Source organism: Cricetulus griseus, chromosome 2 (genome assembly GCF_003668045.3).
Source record: "Cricetulus griseus strain 17A/GY chromosome 2, alternate assembly CriGri-PICRH-1.0, whole genome shotgun sequence".
Classification (NCBI taxonomy): Eukaryota; Metazoa; Chordata; class Mammalia; order Rodentia; family Cricetidae; genus Cricetulus; species Cricetulus griseus.
In genome coordinates, this window is record NC_048595.1 from 97,332,156 (window position 1) to 97,354,370 (window position 22,215).

General features: G+C 47.6%; 1 protein-coding gene across 1 annotated transcript in view; it reads right to left on the reverse strand.

Annotated features, from left to right (window-relative positions):
• Positions 1-22,215, reverse strand: part of Tmod1 (tropomodulin 1) — a 55,903-nt gene that overhangs the window by 17,379 nt on the left and 16,309 nt on the right. Inside the window, exons 2-7 of the mRNA XM_035439888.1 lie at positions 21,611-21,767; positions 14,693-14,812; positions 7,452-7,541; positions 6,107-6,237; positions 4,373-4,480; positions 1,369-1,512 (exon numbers count right to left, since the gene is read on the reverse strand). Coding sequence (XP_035295779.1) covers positions 1,369-1,512; positions 4,373-4,480; positions 6,107-6,237; positions 7,452-7,541; positions 14,693-14,812; positions 21,611-21,767 — 750 coding nt within the window. The remainder of the gene's footprint in view (positions 1-1,368; positions 1,513-4,372; positions 4,481-6,106; positions 6,238-7,451; positions 7,542-14,692; positions 14,813-21,610; positions 21,768-22,215) is intronic.

Consider the following 22,215-nt stretch of genomic DNA (forward strand, 5'->3'; position numbering starts at 1 on the left):
GGCTCCAAAGCTACACAGAGAAACCCTGTCTCGAAAAACCAAAAAGGGAGAAAAAAAGAGGGAGGGATGGAGGGGTGAAGAGGAGGGAAGGGCTTGTATGTGGTGCCTGCAGTTCCCACAGTCTACACTCCTGCTCGTCAATCACTGAGGTGCAGCCAGGCAGAGATGTGCACACTGCCCTTTACGCTGGCCCAAGATGCTTTAGCATGCTCTGTGAGGCACAAAGTCACCTGAAGCAAGAGGAGGTTTTTCTGGGCAGGGAATGGGCAGGTTGGGCATAAGATGTCCCAGAACTGTATGACATAGGAATAGGGACCAGAGTGGGAGCAAGCTGGGAAGTTTCCAAAAGCCATGACTCAGGAGTCGGCCTGAGTACCCAGGCCTCTGGAGGCTGATGATGTTTAGTTCTGATGGGAACAAGCCTGCTGTGATTAATCTGCACATTTGTGTTCTAAGCACTTTCTGTCTGTTTGCCACATTTTACAACAAGTTACTGATGGTCTTGCTTGGACACAATAATCTTACAATATCCCCTCCAATCTTCTCTACACACACACACACACACACACAAAACCATTCAGCCACATGTTCTAGTGCAGAGAAAAATCCCCGAGTTCCCCATCTATAAAGAAGATAGTGAATTATTCTAGGAAGCGATGTGCAGAAGTGGATAGAGAGTGGACTTTGGAGTTGGGGGGCTGTGGATTCAAATCTTGCCTCCTAAGCACCCCTTTCTTAGCCTCTTTCGTCAGAGACTGACCATACCCACATCCTACAGCATAGTGATGGATATCAGAGATGATGGGCACACAGTAGTACTGAGCCTCCCACTCTACAGCAACCCACAACTGTCTAACAGCCAAGTGATTGCCACATGCAGTTCCAGTTATTAGCTTTCTCTTACACAACCAAGACCAGACGAGTTGCCCCCAAAGAAATGACAGAACCATGGAAGCCAGAGAAGCCGGAGCTCTGTGGGATAAAGACAGAGGAGGTGCCACGTGGAGGAGACTCAAAAGCCACATCAAGTGGGGAGACCGAGGGAATGGGGGTGTTCCTAGTGAAGAGCCCCATGTCTCGGGTTCCTCACAGAACAACTGAGGCAGCACGCAGGGCTCGCAAGTTCATTTGCTCTGGGTGTAAGAAAGGACATTCTCAAAGTCAAGGGACAGGGCTGGTGCTGAGGAGTGAGCGCCCCGCTACTCACGGCACATGAAGAAGCTGTCAGAGCACATATTGGAAAGAAGGTGGGGTCTGGGCAGGGACACCTGGGGGCGGCTCACAGTGTCCTCTGCTCTGCCATCATGCGAACAGGTGCTGACTGCTATGTGTGGGGGAGGGCGTGAGAAGACCCCTTGCCTGACTTACCTGGTTGTCGATTTTCAGTTCCACCAGAGAGGTGTTGTGTGGGAGAGCCTCCACCAGGCGCAGGATCCCAGCTCCAGAAATGAAGTTGGATTCCACATTCAGTGCCTTCAGCACCTTGTTCACCTTCAGCATTTCAGCAAGCGCCTTCGGGAGAAGAGCAGGACCTGGGAGTTACCGCTGACAAGGCTGGGGCGGATCCACAAACACCAAGCTGCCTAGGCCAGGCGGTCTCTAGAGCTACCTTTCTAAGCACGACTCTGTTTCTGCTCTCCTGCAGCCTGCCAAGGCTCCAATCGCCCTTCCTGGGGCATGCTCATCGGCGCTCAGAGCCTTCAGACCGCAGAGCTGCTTCTTCCCTGTGCAGCCTTGGCTCTCTGGGTTTGCTGCACATGCTCAGTGTCTTAGCCTTTCTGTGCTTCATTTCTGTTTCACTCGGCTAAGTCTTGTTCATCCTTCCTACCTCTTGCTCCAAGAGCTTTGCCAACATCCCCGGCTACCCAGGGCTGCAACCTCACAGAACTTATCCACATCTCCATCATGGAACCTCCATTCCTCAAATCCCTATTTGCTATTGTTGCGTGTATCTGTGCACATGTGTGTCTGTGTGTGCATGTTCATGTATGTGCAGGCATGTGTATGCATTCATACGCATGTATGTGCGTGCCTACATATGTGCGGGTATATGTGTGTGCGTGTGGAGGTCAGAAGACCACTCAGATGTCATCTTCATAAATGTCATCTTCCTTTGGGAGAGCTTCTCTCTTGTTGGCTTGGAGATTGCCAGTTAGTCGATATTGGTTGGTCAGGGAGCCTCAGAGATTGTCCTGTGTCCACCTCTCTAGCACTGGGATTACAAATGAGCCACCATGCCCAGCTTTTGACATGATGCCCAGCTCCTTGTGCTTGTGAGGCAGGCACTTTACTGACTGAGCTACCTCCCAAGTGTTCTCACACTCCTCCATGTTTTTTATTGGTGTGTCTCCACCACTAGACAGCCTACCCTTTGTGGGCTGAAAATACAACTTAATATATGTTTTGAACCACACAGTGCCCAGCACATAGTAGGCCATCAAGCAATGATCACCAGAACCCCCAGGGAGTCTCCGTCTCCCCTGTGGATGCCAAGCTTGTCTCCTCTATGGCCCTGTTGAAATGTCACTGTGGTCTTTCTCTGAGCCTTAGAGAGTACAGGGCTGGCTTACAGAGCACGGCCCAGCTGGCCCTCAGCACGTTTGAGAGGGATCTAGCCCGGGGGGTGTAGATGACAATCGGAGCCTCTGAAGGAAATGAGGTAATTAGCAGCTGGTGGAAATGATGTGTCATGGGGAAAGACGATACCAGCAGCTAAGAGACCTGGGACACTGTGATCAGTGTGCCAGGGAGTCAGAAGCGATGCCAGGAATGGGTGCCTATTGTGCTCCCCCAGCCTGCTGAACCCTGCCAGAGGCCCAGCTCCCAGGGAGCCTTCGTGCTGAAACCCTCTCTCCTTTGACTCCCTGAGTCTAGCATACTCAGAGGTGATGTGTCAGCTCCTCTCTGACCAGTGGCTGTCCCCTGGATCTGTGTAGGGTGGCTTCCCTGAGCCTCACCAGCAACACCCCCTCCCAGGAAAAGCCTGGTCTGACCTAACCATCAACCCAGATTAACAACAAGTGGACAGGTGCACCAGGCCATGGGTTGCACATGCTTTTAACTGGGCAGGCCCTGTCACACCCGAGTGTCAGATCCTGTGTGTTGGTCACAATAGAGGAACAGAGGGTAGGAGTTAGTGCCAGCCAGGCAGTGGGGGGCCCTGCAGGGCTCTGGCACCTGGTCTAGCAACAGGCCAAGAAGCGTTTCAGCACTCGGTAATAGGTATGCAGGTATGAAGGCCTGCCACCAGCTGTTGGCCTGGCATGGAGTCCAGGCCCCCAAACCATCCATGGCATGGAGCTGAGTGCCAGCATGCCCTTGCCTGGTTTCTGATCCATGAACAAGTAGTACATGGGGGTTTGCCAGCTATGTCACTACGGACAGACAGAGGTCATTGATCTAGAAGTTCCCACACTGGCAGTCTGTGAGCTGCCTCTGCCCCCCACTGTGAGCTCATTCAGTTATTTCAAAAGTACTGGAGAAAACATTGTCACCTATTTTAAACTAGGAGGACTAATTACTACTCTGCTCCCTACCATCCTTGGGAAGCTAATTCCTACAGCTCCCACCAGCTCCTAGTGGTAGTGCAGCTGCATTGTGTTGTACCAATTGGCTGCCTTCAAGCCCAAACAGATGGGTATGGCTACAAATGTGGGATATGAGACTGGTTACAGGCAGATTCCCAGAGTCTTATTCAGCATTATGTACAGACTGTCAAGAAATCTGTATGGGATACTTAAAAAAAAAAATTAACGGTTGCTTGGTAAGCACAATTTACTTTGAGTAAACATGTTTTTTTTTGTTTGTTTGTTTTTTCATTTGTTTGCTTTTTGAGATAGAACCTCATGGAATCCAGGCTAGTCTCAAACTTGTGATCCTCCTGCCTCCACCTCCCGAATGCTGCTCTCACAGGTGTGCACATCCCCATACCTGGCTGACTGGCAGTATTTTCAGAGACACCTGTAAAAGTAAAACTGGCCACTGGGATGCACTGATGAAGACAGTGATGTGCCAGCTGGAGAAGCTGAACCCCAGGAAGGGGAGGAGCTTTGAATGTGAAGTGCTGAGTGGACAATGACCAACTGAGAGCGTCAGAGTGATTTTGTTTGATCCCAGGTCTGCTTTTCTCTTTTTGTGTGACGTTGGACAAAGCCAGTTGCCTGTCCTCCCTGGAGACCCACCCTTCTGAGAGCAGGGTGGTTGCAAGGATTAGCTGGGATGAGAACAGGGCATTGTGTGAGGGCTGTCCCATCTATATCCCTTCCTGGCTCCCCGCTGAGGCCCCGGCCATGCCACCATAGGACTCTTCATCAGTGGAACCAGGCCTGAGTGCCCGGTGACTACACAGCAGAGCGGAGGGGTCAGAACATACAAACGCCACAGGGTCATTGCTGCGGGTCCCCACGATGCTGAACTTCTTCACATGCGAGTTCTCCTTCAGGGCTTCCGCATACGCTTTGAGGGTGGGGATGGGAATATTCTGCAGAGAAAAAGGCACAAGAGTGAACAGCAGCCCTACATGGGCCATGAAGCCAGGTGGTTGCAGGGGTGAGGGCACAGTAGCTCTCTCCCAAATGCAGCCTGGCTTCCTGCAGAGTCCTAGCAAGTCTCTGGATGGGTCATGTGCCAGAGGGATTCTCCAGTACATGGACTGATAAAATCACCCCAGAAAGTTTCAGATAGGACCCACAACTCTGTCCCACGCATGGGGAGGCTGGGGAAGGGGTAGTATTCAATGCCTGAAGTCGGGAGGAATATTTACAAAAGGCTGAGGACTTTGAGAAGGATAGGGTTGGACGCTGGCTTCCACCCAGGGACTGGCAGTGTGTCTGACTTGCTGTGTGACATTGGAGGACTCTCTTCCCCCCTTTGGGTCTGTTTTGAAAGGCACAGTGGGGAGATGTACTGACTGTTCTCTGAGATATCTGTCTCAAAGGGTCTCAGTGCAGGTCTGTGGGTCCCGGGGACACTTTATCATGTTGATGTGCAGGCCAGCCCCAGACCATCACATACACAGCCTCAGAGGGAGGCCTGGGCATTGGTGTATGCTTTTAAACTCCTCAGGTGAAGACTTGATCTATGTCCAGCCACCTCCTGGTATAGAAGGGAAACAGACCTGCAGGTATTCACGCCCTTGGCTGAATACTTCCCAATGAAATCCCACCATTTGTGCCTGTCTGAGGCAGTAGTCATTGCCCAGGACATACAACTCTGGATTGTGTTAGCATCTCTCACATGGCAGACAATGGAGGCACTGAGACAGAGCTGGCTATGCTCTTCCAGAGCTCTCGTTTCAAAGTGTCACTTAAGCCCCCGTGGGAGCAGAACAAGGAGCCAGGTGGAGGAAAAAACCGGGGTACCGGTTTCCAATCTGATTGTGCTTGGGACTGGCAGCCACTGAAAAGAAAGCCGAGAAGAAAGGAGAGCAGAGGGAAGGGGCTGGCTTCCCGTCTTACCCCACCCTCTCACAGCTAATCCTGGGGCCCTCAGGGCACAGCAGGTGGGCAGGCAGCTGTGTCTGCTTCCACATTCCTCCTGCCCCCTGCCCTGGTGGCCACACAGGGAAGTGGCCACAGAACTATGGCACACAGCTTGGGTATTTCTTGGGGTACTTGTACTGACATCTTCCCTGGCTGGAAAATGATATTAGATATGAGCATGACATGCTCATGGGAATAGTGATGTCTCAGGAGCAGTGCTCGCCTGGAGTTTGTGACCCCATGAGTCTTGTAGGCACAGGGCTTTGCCAGTCTTGAGGTCCCATGCTGCAGTATAGTTTTGACTCACAATTTTATCACAGAGAATCTCTGTGTTTTTGAGCAACATGGCAGGTGTCCAGATCAGAGCTGGACTGGTCTATGGACTGGACTTCTGAGCTTGGAATTGTCCTCTGAAAGAAACCAGGACTGTGGGGTTTGCTTGTTGACACTGGCCACCCCTCAAGTGTTCCCATATGTGAAGACTTGTCTTTGTTTCTGATTCAGGAAAAATCCAGGTCCAAATAGGACCCTGAACTGCTGGCATCTATCTGTATGTCAAGAAATATCCCCCCACAACTGAAAACTCCTACCCCCAATACACATGAATTGAAATAGCAGGACATTACCCGGATATTGTTGAGATTAACCTCTTCAAGTTCTGGGTCATTGTTCTTTATCCTTTCCAGCGTTTCCTCCACATCTGTGGAATTTGGTTCTTCATCAGGCACAGGCTTGTACTGTGTGGGTTTAATCACACCTAGAGTGATGGATAAAAAGGAGCTGGCTTACGGAAACATAGGGGTCACTTTCTTCCAACATAAGGACTCATTGAGAGGAAGCATTGGCTGAATTCAGGGTGTAAAGGGAGGCAGCACATTACAGCGGGTACCAAGGGCTGGGATATGTTGGAAGAAGTCAGGGAGGAAGCCAAGAGGTTTGGGTATCCCTGGATGATGCTTTTGAGTTCTTATAATATGGTGAGTTACCTAAACCCTCTCTCAAGTCCTTGTCTGCAGTGGGGTTGGTGTTACCACCATGCTGTTATCTCAGTGGACTCCCAGGAGGGTGAGATGAGGCTGGACTGAAAAGAAATATAGCTCTTTTCCAAAAGGAAGGATGCTTATTCTTTGGCACCCTCCTTTCTCTTTGAGCCTAAAATGTTAGCTTGGAATAATGCAGTTACATAATTGAGACAATGTGACATGGGCCCAGAAAAGGCCAAAGTGTCTCATGGGACAGAAGAGGATAGTGGAAACTGAAGAGAAAGATATAGCCCTACAGAGTGGTAAAGAACACATTTTTCAAAGAATGTTGTTGCATGAAAAAGAGGTCTATAAAAATTTTTATGTTGTGGGCTTGATCAGTAAAGTCCTCTCACAAGTATGAGAACCTAAGTTCCATTCCCAGAATCCATGTTAGAAAAGAAAAAAATCTGGGTGCAGCAGCCTGTGCCTATTAATTCTAGCACTGGGGAGGTGGAGACATGGCATCCCAGGAGCTCAGTAGCCAGCCAGTCTAGCCAAATATGTGAGCTCTAGGTTCACTGAGAGACTGTCTCAAGAAATAAGGTAGAGAGCAACTAAGGAAGACACTGACATCTGTCTTCCCCAAGTACACACATACATTCACATGAACAACACACAAAGTGGAATGGTATCCCATAGCACAAGAAAAAAATCTGCTCTGGGAGGATTAAAATACTGAATATAAGAAGCAAATCTCTAAAACCTTTAAAAGAAAACATGACATTGAGATGAAGAAGACTTTGTAAATGAGACATAAGATCCCAGCAGACTCAAAGAAGATGATGAAGACATTTGCCTGCATAAAATCTGCAACAAGCCAGAGTATGGGGGAGAACAGGCTCCAAGATGCAGGAGGAAGCACCTTTCTTTCAAAGTGCCCTCTGTGAGCCAGTCCCAGGGCCCAGCAAGAGAAGGGGATGGCAGTCAAGCAAGGCTGTGTACTCACTGTTGAGTCCCTCCTTGTTTACGATGGAGCTGCTGCCCAAGGCCTGGTAGTATTGCTGGTTGCTCATGAGCGTGTGCATGCCCAGGATAGCTGTGGGGACAAAGAGAGGTCCATGACTCTGCTGTTGCAGACAGAGATGCCTCCTGGGGACTCATCTTTCACATGCTGGGAGCTTTGCTCATGGAAATGGTAGGAAGCACATAGACAGAAATGTAAAACTATGGGTTATTTTCATCCTAGCTTTCATTCCTGTGATTCTCAGAATCTCCACCCTCCCTAGACCCCTCTTCAGTTCTGGTCACAGATTTCCAGATCTCCTTGAGGTCACACAGGAACTCCCCACCCAACATGATCCAACAGAATGAGTCTTCCCAGGAAGGATCTCTTTCAAGGACTACACTTCCATTTTCTACCCTGTCCCTCAGACCCTTTGACAGCCCTCAGTCTCTCAGGTTGTCCCATCTCCCTTGCCAGTATCTCTGCTCTGGTTAAATATCTATTATTCCTGGCTGCCATCAACTTAGAATGGTCCTATTATACTTCTTCAACTTTATGAGGGCACTCAAAGTGATACACATTTAATAGAAACAGTACTTTGATCTACATTTTGATCCTTTCCTAGGCTTGGGACAGCTGATAAGGTACTTAAGATTCTAGACCAGGTCAGTGAGCCTTGGCTCAGTCAATCCACCATCACCAGGAGAGAAAACAAAGATGGCGGCACCCTCAGCCTGGCGTGCTGTTGTGTTCAGCTGGGTATTAAATGCATTTTGATTTATATTTTCAACTTCTGTGGGGTCATCAAGCCACTGACCCTTTGTTAGTGGAGAAGCATCTGCCTTAACAGAGCTGTGGAATCACTGGCCCGACTTTCGTTTCTCCCTACTTTCTACCTTCCATCATTCAGCATAGAACAGCTAGAAAGATCTTTCCGGAAATGCCAAAACAGTTTCATTGCTGCGTGCTTACCTATTCTTTCACCCATTCATTTCTTGGGCATTGACTGAGTGCCTTCATTGTGTGCCAGCTTGGAGGAACTGAACATGAAAGACAAGGGCTCTACCCATGTAGCTTACAACCTAATGGGAGCAAGCAGAGCTGAGCAAGGGCCCTACACTGTGAAAACCCTAAGCACGGGAGGTGTCAAGTGTTGCAAAGAATCATTCAGTGTAGCCTGGAAGAGCATAAACCAGTGACTTAGGAAGGGAAAGATGACCAGTTGTTGGCCAAGTCAAAAGAAGGGAGAGAGAATGTTCTAGACGGTGGGGATGGTAGGTGGCAAAGTATAGAAGCAGACCAGTGGAGCTGGAGATCGGGGAGACAGGGAAGAGGAATGAGGTTGGGTTGGATAAGTGGTAGGCACAACAAGGGTGGCGATACCCCCTCTCCCTGAGTAGCCCATGTTCTGGACCAGAAAAGATCTTTGGGTCCATGATAATCCCTTAGAATAGACATGCCCCGTTCAATATTTGAGGTAAATTATTCAAAAGTTGTGGGCCTTTTTCCAGTTCTGGAAATTGAAGCCATGCTGGACAAGTGCTCTACCACTGCGGTGTATTCCTGGCTCCCTTTTTACTTTTGATTTTGAGATAGGATCCCACTACATTGCCCAGGTTGGCCTTGGACTTATTCTGTAGCCAAGGGTGACTTTGAACTTTGATCCTCCTGTCTCAGCCTCTTAAATAGCTGACATTACAAGCCTGCTCTACCAGGTCCCACTAAAAAAGTTATTTAAAATTCAAATTTAACTGATAGTCTATATTTTATTTAGCCATAAATAAAGACCTCCACTACAGAGGATTCTTAGATTCCTCCCTCTCTCTCAATACGGGTATCCTTCCTACACTGCAGTGTACCTCAGAGCAACATGGTTCCAGGACACGTGTGTACTTTCTTTGCTGGGCTATGGGCTTCCAGAGGTCAGGGAGGAATAGTACTACTCTCCCATTTCCTCTAGAATGTAATAGGCATATGGTAAATATTTGGTGACTTTTTAAATTTCTAAACCATTTCAATAGATATGTTTCTAGGTAGAGAGAGAACGTGACAGGTCTTAAAGAAGACTCAGAACAAGTTCTGGTTCTGACAATGTCCTCGATGTCACCTTGTACAAGTCATTCTTCTCTGGGCTTCAGCCTCCTGTGTCCAACCAGGGGTGATGCAAGACTCTCAACCCTGGCTGCATATGCAGACCATCTTGGGGCTATAAAACACGATCGGTGTCCTGCTCACTCCTGGACTGATGGGTGAAATTTCTTTGGATGCCTTTTTCTTTTTTCATTTTGATAGGGTCTCATTACATAACTTTGGCTGGCCTTGAACTCATGATCCTCCTGCCCCAGCCTCTTAGGTGTTGGGATTACAGGAGTACACAGTTATGCTTGGTTCCTTGAGGTGATTCTGGTGCCCCAAATGGGAACTGAGAACCACAGAAGAGATGATCTCAAGGCCCCTTCTGCTTCTTACCCCAGGAGTCTTTGCTAAAATTAGCCTTGCTGGCTCTTAGGCTCATCACTGAGGAGGGCTGGGGATAGAGACAGCTGCTGCTTTTCCAGCTCTCGAGGTTTTAATTTAGGCTGTGTCCCTGTGGGCTGAGGGAGCAGAGGCTGAGTCAGCAGCAGGTGAGTCACATCACTCCACTCATCTTCCAGAGAGGTGCTCCAGCCCCCACGCAGCAGAGTTCTCAGGTTTGCCAAGGTGGGGGTCATATGAAATACATCGCCTTTCCTTTCTCTTTCTCTCTCTATCTCCCTCCCTCCCCCTCTCTCTCTTTCTTTCCCTCCCTCCCTGCCCCCTCTCTCTTTCTTTCTTTTCCTTGCTTTCTTCCTTTCTTCCTTTTTTTTTTTTTTTTGGATGCCTGTCTCAGTTCAGAGCATACAGAGAGTTAAATAAATAAGTAAACAAAAATAAAAAGGGAAAAGGTATTTGGCACTTGAGTTCCAGTATCCTTCGATGGGTGAGAGAGGGACACGGAGGAGTGTGAAGGGACCAAGAGTAAAGAGCCCTGGGTTGCTCTACTTTCTTTGAGTGACCTTGTAGAAGTCATTCCCTCCTTGGTCTCTCTGGCTTCTGCAGCTGCAAAACTGAACGTGCTTGAATGCCGAACTCTTACCTTCCCATGGGACAGCAGTCACTCAACAATGCTCACAGTTTTAGCACGTTCAGTGTTCTAGAACAAGCATCCTTGTTCTAGATGGTGGTGCTGTCAAACAACCCTCACCACACTTAACAGGGACATGGTTTGCCATGTGACTCAGCAGAGAGGCTCCTAGTATATAAGACAGTACTGTGTCTACTGGGCCACTAAGAGTTCTACAGTCTAACATAGTCCCTGAACTGGAGAAAATTGGAGGACTAACAACATATTTGGAGAGATGGTATGTGCATACAGGAAGAGGCTAAAGAAGCAGGATCCCACTTGGCAGCTCAGAGGAAATTAGGGTTCTTGGAAGGAAGGAAGGAAGGAAGGAAGGAAGGAAGGAAGGAAGGAAGAAAGGAAGAAAGGAAGAAAGGAAGGAAGGAATGGGAGGGAGGGAAGAAGGGAGAGAGGGTGACAAGCTAAATGGCTACCACCAGCCTGGGACTACTGGCCCTAGGATACAATTGTGGCTTTCTCCCTGGCTCATTTTTTGTGTGCGTTGTCACCAGGGGTAAGTGATGCAAAGAAACCCCTACCCTGACATCTTGTGTTGCTTCCTTCTTTGTAGATCTCAGCCAGACAGAGTTTAGCACCAGGGAACTTGATTTCTTTTCTTTCTTTCTTTTTCCCTTTTCTTTTTCTCTCAAAGTCTAGATCTTCCTCAAAACTCAAAAAGGACTATTTTTGAACTCTGAAAAAGAACATTGAGTTCTGTTTCCTCTCTCTGCCTTGGCAGGGCTCCTTCCATTTGTAATTCCACACTCAGGGTGCAGTGTGATCACAGCACACGTCCCCGGCTTCTCCGGTTGCCACAGGCGTGAGTGGTCCTGGGTGGAGGGCTGCAAGGCGTGTTCTTACATCCTAGGTGCAGGTGCAAAATCTGGCTTTGGACTTGGTGCTAGGAACTGTTCCTAAAAAGCCACACCCCCAGTCTCAGAACAAGAGGAGGATGGGTGCTTACAGACATGGAAGCCACCAATGACCAGGGGTCACTCTAGCTAGGGCTGGCCAATTCCCCTCCCTCCCTCCCTCCAAAGGCTGGCTCTTCCCACCCCACTCCTTTCCTCATTCTTTCCCTACTGCGAGGGTTCTAAAACCCAGCTAAGACCAAATCCCTGAGTGATGTAGGAGGCATTGATAATCTCAAGCGCTTGCAGCTGACTCCCTTTAGTTTCTTGTCCCCCTCTAAGCTAAAGTCTTAGGCTGCAGGCCAAGACCTTTGCATTGCCAGAGACCCATGAGCTCTACCCAGCACCCTGTGGACGCATGCTTAAGACTGAAACCTACATACTTCTGGCCTGTCTTCTTCCTACATACCTCCTGGGCCCCCGAGGGAAAAGAATGGCTCTCATTCATCCTAGTAAAGGACAGGTGTTCCACAGTGAATATCAACTCAATAACTGAGGGCATGGGATGTCAACGATGCACCTTTTTTGTGTCACTCCTGCGTTAGTGCATCACACTGCTACGTAAGTACTTCCCAGGCCTGAATGGGAACCCAGTATCCCACCATGGCCCTTCCTCTTCTCTACCCCACTTTGTCTAGATCACCCCAATTGTCTTATTTTTGACTCAATTTCTATGTCTTCCTTTATTTCCCTTGACCCCACCATTTAATCCACGTGCCCCACTCGCACTCCCTGTTCCTGTCACACTCAGTGTGACACTCTTACTGATCATGCCTCATTTGCCTGTATAATGCTAGTTCCATGAGAGTGGGCAGAGCTGCTTTGTTAGGATATTTTTCACCAGAACAAGTCCACAGCCTGGTACCCAGTGGGTAGGAAAGCTCTGGTGACTGATGCCATGTGTGAGAAACCTGGTGAAGGCTTGGCTCACTGAAACACCCCGTGGGGAGAGCATGTAGACCAGAGGCAGCCTGCAGACCCCTCGTCTCTCTCTAGGCTTTTCTTCCTTTATTAAGTCATCCATACTGGAGAGTCCAACCACCTTCTGGGCCAAAATGATTGGTGGGCCTGCCACACCAAACACCTCTGGCCATCCAGGACAGCTTGCTTCCAACTGCCTGACTGTTTTTTACCCACAGCCACAAAGCCTGGCATCATCTTAGCTCCTTGATTCTGACACGGCCCTAGGAGCAGCTGGTGTCTTGGTGTAAAACGGGGACAATAATAGAATTTACTTCATAGGATTTGTCACGGTCAATAAATACAGTGCTGTATGCAGAGCTACTTCCACAGCACCTGGGGCATGTTCATCACTTAGCAAATGTTCCATGCCTCCTTCCCCAAAGACGCTTCCATCTTGCAAAGTCAAATAATGACAGGCACCCAAGGACAGTCAGTTAACAATGAGATGCACACACAGCCTCCTGCTGCTTTCCTGGACATCACAGGGGCTTGGGATCTTAGGCAGATCATCACAGTGTGCCAACAACAACAAGGAAAATGTTTTCAAGAGCAGGCCCAGACGCTCGACTGGACCGGAGGGCTGCTCTGCTGAGGCTCAGGCAGTTGGGGCAGGAGCCTGCTCTGACAGCGGTCATTTACTAATCCCCACGTGCTCTAATGAGGACAATGATATCATGCAGGGCTCAGAGGAGCAGGTCCCAGATAAAAACAGCTCCTGGGGAGTAATTAGAGGCAGGAGGGCAAGGTATCCACTCTCCATTGCACCGATTAACCAGAAGTCAAGGGACCTGTGGGGGAAGAGGGGTGGCTGAAATATATGTGCACACTAAAGGATCTAGTGTGGCCCCATTGGCATCTTACATAACCCACTGAGCCCCGTGAAGCCAACCTGGCTCCTGAGCTGTGTGTCTGGGTTCCTCTTGGGACCAGTTGGCTGCTTAGACTGAAAACCACTCTCTGAGCCCTGTGGCTTTTGTCTTTCACCACCAGCTCTTTCTGTTGAGGAAAGGGGGATCTGGAAAAAGAGGCCACCTGCCTACTCTGTCCCATCTCTCCCCAGGTCCCTGCAATCTGGCTTTCACTGCCACCACCTACGGTCACCAGCACTACAGTTTAAATCACTGCCCCACAGCCCTGCTAACTAACAGAGGAAGGCCAACTGCAGCCCCCTCCTCTTGCCTCAGTGCCACTAAGAGCCGCAACTAGCATCCGGGGAGACTGGCAGACTGGATGAAGCAGAGGCAGATGCAGTCCTGTCTGGCTTTGGCCTGAGCTCCACTGTCTCTGGCAGCCTGAAACTCCATTCTACCTTCTTGGATCTTTTACCGTCAGTCTGTCTGTCTTCACTCAGTCCTTTGTTCCCTTGCCTACCTGTGGCTGGTTGATGGGCCCACACTAGGCTTGCCCTGCTCCATTCCTGAGCCCAGGCCCCACCTGCCATGTGTTCTTCCTTAAGCCTGGCACCTCTGATCATGTCCAAGTAAAACCTCCTGCAGAATGCTAGACCATCATGCACAGCTGTTTCCATCTGGGTGGCCCATGGATAACTCAGATGCCACAGGCCACAAACCGAACTCCGTATTTCCCTCACTGCCCTCTTCCTCTGTTAAGGACACAGAACTCACTTGATCTCTGGGCCCAACTTGCCCTTCTCCCAGCTCCACACTCACTGCCAGCTCACCGCCATCGTCCTGTTCCTCTCCTATGCTACTGGTCTGCAGTATTTCCCCCGCATTGCCTACTCACTGAGCACAGGTGGTGAGGCAGGTGGGGTGCCAGGCGCAGCCTGCAGTTTAGTGTTTGTGAAGATGATAGAGAAGCAAGGGCCCACGAGTGTGCAGAGGGTGGGGCACATAAAAGATTCGAGGGTGGTGCTCTCAAAGCACAGCCGTCTTTGCTCCAAGCCCTTTATAAGGTGGCTTAGGCAGAATTTGGAGGGGATGGCTAGGACAGGGCTCATCCTGGCCCTTCCTGGACTACATTCCCATTCCCTGGGGAATGGACTCATGGCAACAACAGGTGGTTCTGTGACAGGGTGTGTTTGAATGGTTTCAGCTTTATTTTCTTCATTTTGGTTTTTGGTAATGAATTTTTTAATATTTTTTAAACTTATCATTATATTCCTTGTTAGATGTAGAGAGGGCACTCTTGTTCAAATGCAGCAGTCAAGGCTCTCCACATGGAGGCCTTCAGGAGGACAGGCAGAAGTCCTGGGGATAGATGTCTCTTACCTGCAATGTCACACAGTTCTGCATCTGAGGCATTTGCTAAGGCCTCCTCCAGCTCTGGCTCCAGTGTCACACTCTCCAGCACAGGATCCATTGGCTTCTGCTTGGGAACCCAGATCTTTCCTGCAAACATACAGGGTGCCTGTCAGGGTGTGTGGCCACACTGGGGCCTGAGATCCCTTTACCAAAGGTTCTGATATGAGCGAGAAACCTGTAAACATTCTTCAACAAGCTATATAAAACAGCAGATCGTTAAGGATAAAAGGGAGCTAAATGCGTCCTAGCTTCACAGGACCTTCCACTCCCCCCCCCCTTTTTTTTTTTTTTTTCCGAGACAGGGTTTCTCTGTGTAGCTTTGTAGCCTGGTCAGGCTGGCCTCAAACTCACAGAGATCTGCCTGCCTCTGCCTCCCAAGTGCTGGGATTAAAGGCTCGCACAACCACCACCTAGTGGACCTTCCACTCTTAAAGTGTCATGCTCATAAGTGGGCATGGGAGATATGAGACAGCTCTGAGTGGACACTGTGTATCCACTGGTAGAGACGTTGGAAAAGTCTGTACCTGGGAATTCCAGCGGTTGTTACAAAAGATATGGAGGGGGCAGAACAATGGCTCAGTGGTTAAGAGTGCCTACTGTTCTTGAAGAGGACCTGAGTCCATTCTCAACACCCACATCCCACGAGTCAAAACTGCCAGTAACTCTAGCTCCAGGGGATCTGACACCCTCCTCTGGCTTCCAATGCCTGCATTCCCACTCACATTCCTACTCACAAACATACACCTCAAAATAAAAAAATAAAAATTCTTTTAAAGATCATGGAGATCATTAAGAATTTCCTGTGAAAAATCAAGTTTGAAAACCATCACAAAAAAAATTAATTTTATTCCTGAGAAAGTGCAAGCTTGTGGACTGGGAACCTCATCCCCAAATTTATACCTTCAGGGTATGGAGGTGGAGCTTCGAGGGAGACAATTAGGGTTAGTTGAAGTTTCGAGGCTGGGCTCCTGGGATGGCATTAGTGATTTTATAAGGGAAAGAAAATATACCTGCGCACCCATGCTTTCTGTCTCCCTGAGCGAGGCCCTCCACACCACATCAGAATGCAAAGGAACACCACCCTCCACCACTGCCTGCCTCTGCTGCCTGCTTTTGAACTTCTTGTCTTTTCTTTGTAAATTAACTGGTCTGTGGTATTGAGTTCAAGTAGTCTATGATTAGGCATGTGTGCCCTGTCTGGGGCAAGCGCAATCAGAAGAAAGTTGCTACAACAGCTGTCCGTGATCTGGGGCTGTAGGGGGAAATGCTGACCACGCCTGCTTGGGGGCTGACACAGGTAACACTTGGGCGTGGTCAGAGTGATGTAGCAAGACTTTAAATACCAGGGAAGCAGGCCTGCAGTCCTCCTTTTCCCTCTCCCGCCTGGCTGAACAGGACTGGCTCCATCTCAGGCGTGGTCAGCATTTCCCCCTACATGGGCCTCACAGAAGAAAGGAAACAAGCCCCCAGGATCAAGGACAACACTAGGATACCCAGCTTTATCGCTAGAAGTTCTAGTTAGAGTGGATGGGCATGAATGAGAAATATGTGGAACTCAAACAGAAGATGTTTCTGTTTACAAATAACATACTCTTACATGGAGAAAAGTCTAAACTTCCACATTCCAAAAAATAACTAATCAATAAACCAGCCAAACAAAAACCCCACCCAAAATGAAAAACAAACAAACAACAGCTATGGGAACTAATCAATCTAGCAACGTTTGATGCTGAGGATAAAATCAGTGGCGTTTCTGTATAGCAGCAATAGGAATATGCAAAGGCAGTTAGGAAAACAGTTCACAGCAATAACCAAAGAATAAAATAATTGGGAATAAAGTTTAAATACATGTACACTGAAAACTATGATGTATTGATAAAAGAAATTAAAGACAATAGAAATAATGTAAAAAAAAATCTGGTTTCATAGATTAGAAACTTTGTAATACTAAGCTAGCAATACTACCCACAGCAGCCTACAGATAAAACACAATCCCCATCAAAGTCTCAGAAGTCTTTTCCACAGAAACAGAAAAGCTAATGTTCAGGTTTATATGGAAAAGCAATGTCACACAAATAACCAAAACAATCCCCCAAAGCAGCAAAATTAGGAGCCTAGTGCTCACTGATTTCAAAACATAAGCACAAAGCTAGTGATATACTAGTATAAGGGTGAACACAACAAACAATACAACAGAATTGAGAGCCCTTCCCAAGCCAAACATATTTGCAAATTACTATCAATAATACACCATATCTATTCAGCAAGTGCTGGGTCACTAGATATATTCACATGTGTTAGAATGGAGTTAGATCTACCTCACACCATATGCAAAAAGAAAACCCAAATGGATCAGTGACCTAACAGAACTAAAACCAAGACATTTTAGAGAAAACAGTAGCATGATTAGAATTAGCAATGGAATCATGTTACAACCACAATCAACAAAAGATACCATCTAGGACATTCAAAATTGAAAGTTTTATGTCTCAAAGGATTTAATCAAGAAAGTGCAAAGACAATTCCCAGGGTGGGTAAAATGTTCACGAATCACACATCTGATAAAAGTCTAGTATCAAAAATAGAGAACCAGGGCTGGTGACATGGCTCAGTTGGTAAGTGCCATTGCCACCAAGTCTGACAACCTGAGTTCAATCCATGGAATTCACATGGTAGAAGGAGAGAACCAATATCTACATGCTGCCTTCTGACCTACACAGGCATGCACACTGTGGGATATATACACATGCAGGTGCAAGCATGCATATGATCACAAAATAAATAAATGGGATAAAATTTAAGAATATAGAAATAAATTTTTACAGCTCATCACCAAAAAGCCAAATGGCCCAACTTAAAAATGGGCAAATTACTTGAGCAGACATTGCACCAAAGAGGATATGTTCATAGCCAACAGACACATGTGAAGATGATTAACTGGTCACCACTTTACAGCCACAAGGATGCTGCTGTAGAGGGAATGTGGCGAATCAGTGTTGGAAAATATGAGAAAAATTGAACCTCCTATGGACTGCTGAAAAAAAAAAAAGGTACAATTATTATAGGGGTTTGGAGTTCCTCTAAGATCGAAGAGTTATCACTGGGCTCCTCAACTCTATCCTTAGGTATACACTCCAAAGAATTGAAAACAGATTTTTAAACAAATACTTGAGTAAGGCCTGGCAGTACAAGTGTATAATCTGAGCTTTTCAGGGGGCTGCCGCAGGAGAATTTCAAGGTCAAAGCCTGCCTAGACTACAGAACAAGGAGTTCAAAGACAGCCAAATTAGTAAGACACCTGCCTCTAGTCTTGTGTGTGGGGAGATGTGACTCAGTCATAGAGCACTTGCCTTGCATGTGATAGGTTCTAGGTCCTGTCCCCTGAATCAGAAACAACAGCAAAACCCTCAAATACTTGTATAGGAATATTCATTATACTTCTACAGAAATATTTCATTCTAAAAGACTGAGATGGAAAACAATCAAAATGTCTATCTGTGGATGAATGGTTCAACAACTATGGAATATGACTGACTCTGAAAACATATTAAGTGAAAGAAGCTAGCCAGCCAGCCAGCCAGCCAGCCAGCCAGCAGCCAGCCACCACCCACACCACACACACACACACACACACACACACACACACACACACACACCACCACACGGGGAGGGAAGGGAGGGAGGAGGGAGGGAGGGAGAGGAGAGAGAGAGAGAGAGAGAGAGAGAGAGAGAGAGAGAGAGAGAGAGAGAGAGAGAGAGTTTGGTTTCACTTGTAGGTGATAGAATAAGCTATCCACAGAAAGAACCAGATTGGGAAAAGAAAAGAGAATAGGGGGAGAATGTCTAGAAAAACCCACCCTGATGTGGGATCAGTGCTTATTTTCCACAGAAGTGATTACTTTGTTCTCTTCTTATAGCAAATGTCACTAACCTCTGCAAGTAAAGCACACAATAAAATCACTAGGGGGAAAATGTATGAGAAACTCTATGGTGATGTCATATTCCAAGCAAAGGCAAAAACATACAAGGAAGGAAAATGTCTAAGAGCTGAGGTTGTAGGTCGGCTGTGAACATAACTGATGCAATGTGTAAATGAACATTCAGTAAATATTTAACCCCCTGCTACAGGCCCTTCCCCTGAGGATGGTGACTCTGTGGTTCTCATATGAGGGATTTAACCTTCTTTCTTCTCTTTCTGTCCCTAGCTGGGATGTGAACAGGATGGCTGGCACTCCAGCAGCTAGATGGGCCATGAAGATAAAAATATATTACAAGGGAGACAGAATGAAAAGCTAGAGAGAACCTTGATACCTGGCACTGGGCAGATGGCTGATCAGCTTTTAACTAGGTTTCTGTCAGTTTTGTTTATTCAACTGCCCAGCATATGAAGCCAAATAGAGTTCAAATGAAAATATCCTGCATGGAATCCTATTCTGATCTCCCCACTTGAATGGGAATGACTCCTGCTCCAAATTCTTCAGGATGTTTGCATAGGTGTATGGCTCCCAGCATATCTTGGGGTGACTGGGTGCTGTTCCCCTCAACCTAAGCTAGATATGGGCCCAGTGTGGGGTATTAAATTCTCAGTAAAGCCTGAGCTAATGGCATGAGATACCAGTTAGAGTTGGAGGGCCTCTGGCCCTAGCCCCTCTGTGCAGATCTCTACTTATTTAACCCATAAGATTTTCAGTTACCATAAATTATATTCTGTTAAAAATATTATTTTATTTTATGTGCATGGGTGTTTTGGTTGAATGGATGTGTGTGCACTGTGTGCATTCTTGATGCCCCTGAAGGCCAGAAGAGGTCATTGGATCCTCTGGAACTGGAGTTATGGACAGTTGTGAGACACCGTGTGGGTGCTGGGAATTGAATCTGGGTCCTCCAGAAGAAAAGCAATACTCAACCTCCAAATCCTCTCTCCAACCCCAGTTACATTCTTGATGACATTTTAAACTTCCTGCCAAATGTAAACATAATGGATTCTAGTTTTTCTACTGCTCCCTCAGAGGTCTGCTGCTGACACTCTTGTAGCCTCTGTTTACCTACGTTTCAAATGTGCAGGTAGGACTATGGGAGCCAGATATTCCTGCTTATGGCACAAATTCTTGGGAGAAAACATCACTAAGGCACACATTCTTTGTTGGGTCCATTCAGCAAACCTCCTCCCCACCATCACTGCCCCCTCTTACTACCCTCTCCAGAAGTCTCGGACCAGCACTCTTCCAAGTTTTGTGGTTCGAATGGTTCACAAGTCTCTTGGACTTTCCAGTTTCCAGGAGAGCCTGGACAAGCTCTAACCCAGGGGCCTATGATGGTTAGAATCCCTCCACAATGTCTGCCTCTCTGCTTTCAAATTCTGTCAGGCTTCAGCTTCAGGCACTCTGCTGACAACAACAGGGACACAGAAGGGACGGCTCTAGACAGACTCAGGTTTAACATGCTTATATTCTTGCAGGTGGGAACAGGGGTACACAACTAAAACAAATGTATTGATTCAACAAATATTCAGGAGGCACCTTTTACGTGCAAGGTGTTAGTTGGGTACTGGGGATGTGACAAGATACAGAACACTCATGGGCCTGTGGGCTGAGGCAGTATGTCACTGAACTGGTGCACATTCATCACCTTTAACTCATACCCAGCCCACTCTCTGTTCAGCACTACTGAAGGCCAGCAGCCCCTGTGCCAGCTGGTGCTACCACATAGGCAAACATCACCCATATCCCAACTCTCAGGGACCAGTTCCTAAGAGATGATGATGATAAAGGAGATGAAGACAGTATGTGAACTAATTTGAAATACACACCCAGGTCCCTAAGATGGAAAATATCCAAGAGGGGATCAGAGAGGGGATCAGACACCTTGTCAAAGGAGACAGGGGCAATGTTTCTGAAAGAGAGGTCAGTACGGATGGAACGAGATCAGCAGGGCAGTCATAGATAATGCTTCCATGATATTTGCTCTGTGCCAGGGTGGGCCAATGTGTGTCTCAATCCTCCTAACAGCCCTAGGAGACTGGAAATGTTCTTCTCATCCCTGTATGCCAGAAGAGGAAACAGAAGTAATTCACTGAGCTCTCACAGTAGGAAGTAGTAGGTTATAGGTTATTTCTAACCACTGTGTCTCTTACAAAAGAGGGTGGCACACCCATGAGGACATAGAGTTTGTTGGCAAGGAAGAGCACTCAGGGCTTGGAGACATATATCAAGTTTTTGTAGTATAAAAAGTCTGTAAATTTTGAAGAGCAGAACTCAGACTTCTGGTCTACCCTATTCATCGCCCTTTTGTTCCAAAGAGTCTACAAATAACCAGGCAGAGAGTGCCATGCAAGAAGAAGATCTAAAAGACAAGGGAGGATCTGGAGGGTTGATTGTCAGTCACAGAGTGTCTATGATCCCATGGAGACTTCTAGATGTATGTGGCAGGAGCAGAGTCTCCAGAGAAGAGAGGAAGGAAGGATGTTACCAGTGCCAGAAAAAGACTTTAGAGAAGGCAGAGTCAGAAAGAAGGAGCTGGGCTATGTACTTTGCTCCTCATTTCCACAGAATGGTCCTTGTCTAGGTCTCATATTCTGATGCCATTAGCAATAGCTTTCTTTTTCCTCTCAAAAGTAGCTAGGTTTTAATGAAAAATAGCTAAATGCACCCTAGTTAAAGAGGATCTGAGGAGACATTTTGGTTGTTTGGGTGAGTGTTTTTCCTCCAACTATTCCCAATTGAATATACACCATGGATGATGCTCTGGGGGAAGGGGCTGTTTCCTATTCAGGAAAGACACAAGAGAGGCCCAGGTACATTTGGCCCAACACAGGGAAGGACACACAAGTGGTCCTCTGCAATGCCTCAGGAAGGATAAGCTCATAAGAGCCGTGTTGTTTAGTACCTCGTTTCTCCCCTGTGTAGGGAACCAGGTCTTCTCGGTCCTTAAATTCCTTTGCTTGCTTTTCCAAGTGATCCAAAAGCTCCTCTCTTTTAAAGGGGCCTGTGGGCGCCTTGGTGGTCTGATCCTTCTGCCTCAGGCCTGCAGGGAGCAGTGCATTCTAAGACGGGGATGGCGGGTGAGAGAGAGAGAGGAGGAGAGAGAGAGAGAGAAAGAGAGAGAGAGCAGTCAGCAGCTATAGATACACAATTCTCCAGAAACACAACAAAGACTAGCAGGGACCTCAGAGCTGGAGAATCCAGCCAAGTCCTTTCCTTTTCTATGTGAGGAACCAGATAGCTGGAGAAGGGCTGGGACTTGTCCCAGGTCACACAGCACTTAAGGGGCAGAGAGGAGCTGTGGGGCTCCGTCCTGTGGTGTCCCTACCTGTAACATTTTTAAATGTGTGGCATTAACAGGGCAGCCAACACATGCCGAGCATAGAGAGATTCTTGGAATTCAATACTTGGCTGCAAAATTATTCAGTGCTTGAATGCTACAGTGTGGTAAGTGATCAGAGAGAGAGAAGCCAAAGGGAGCTTGGTAGGGTCTTGAATGGAAGATGACTC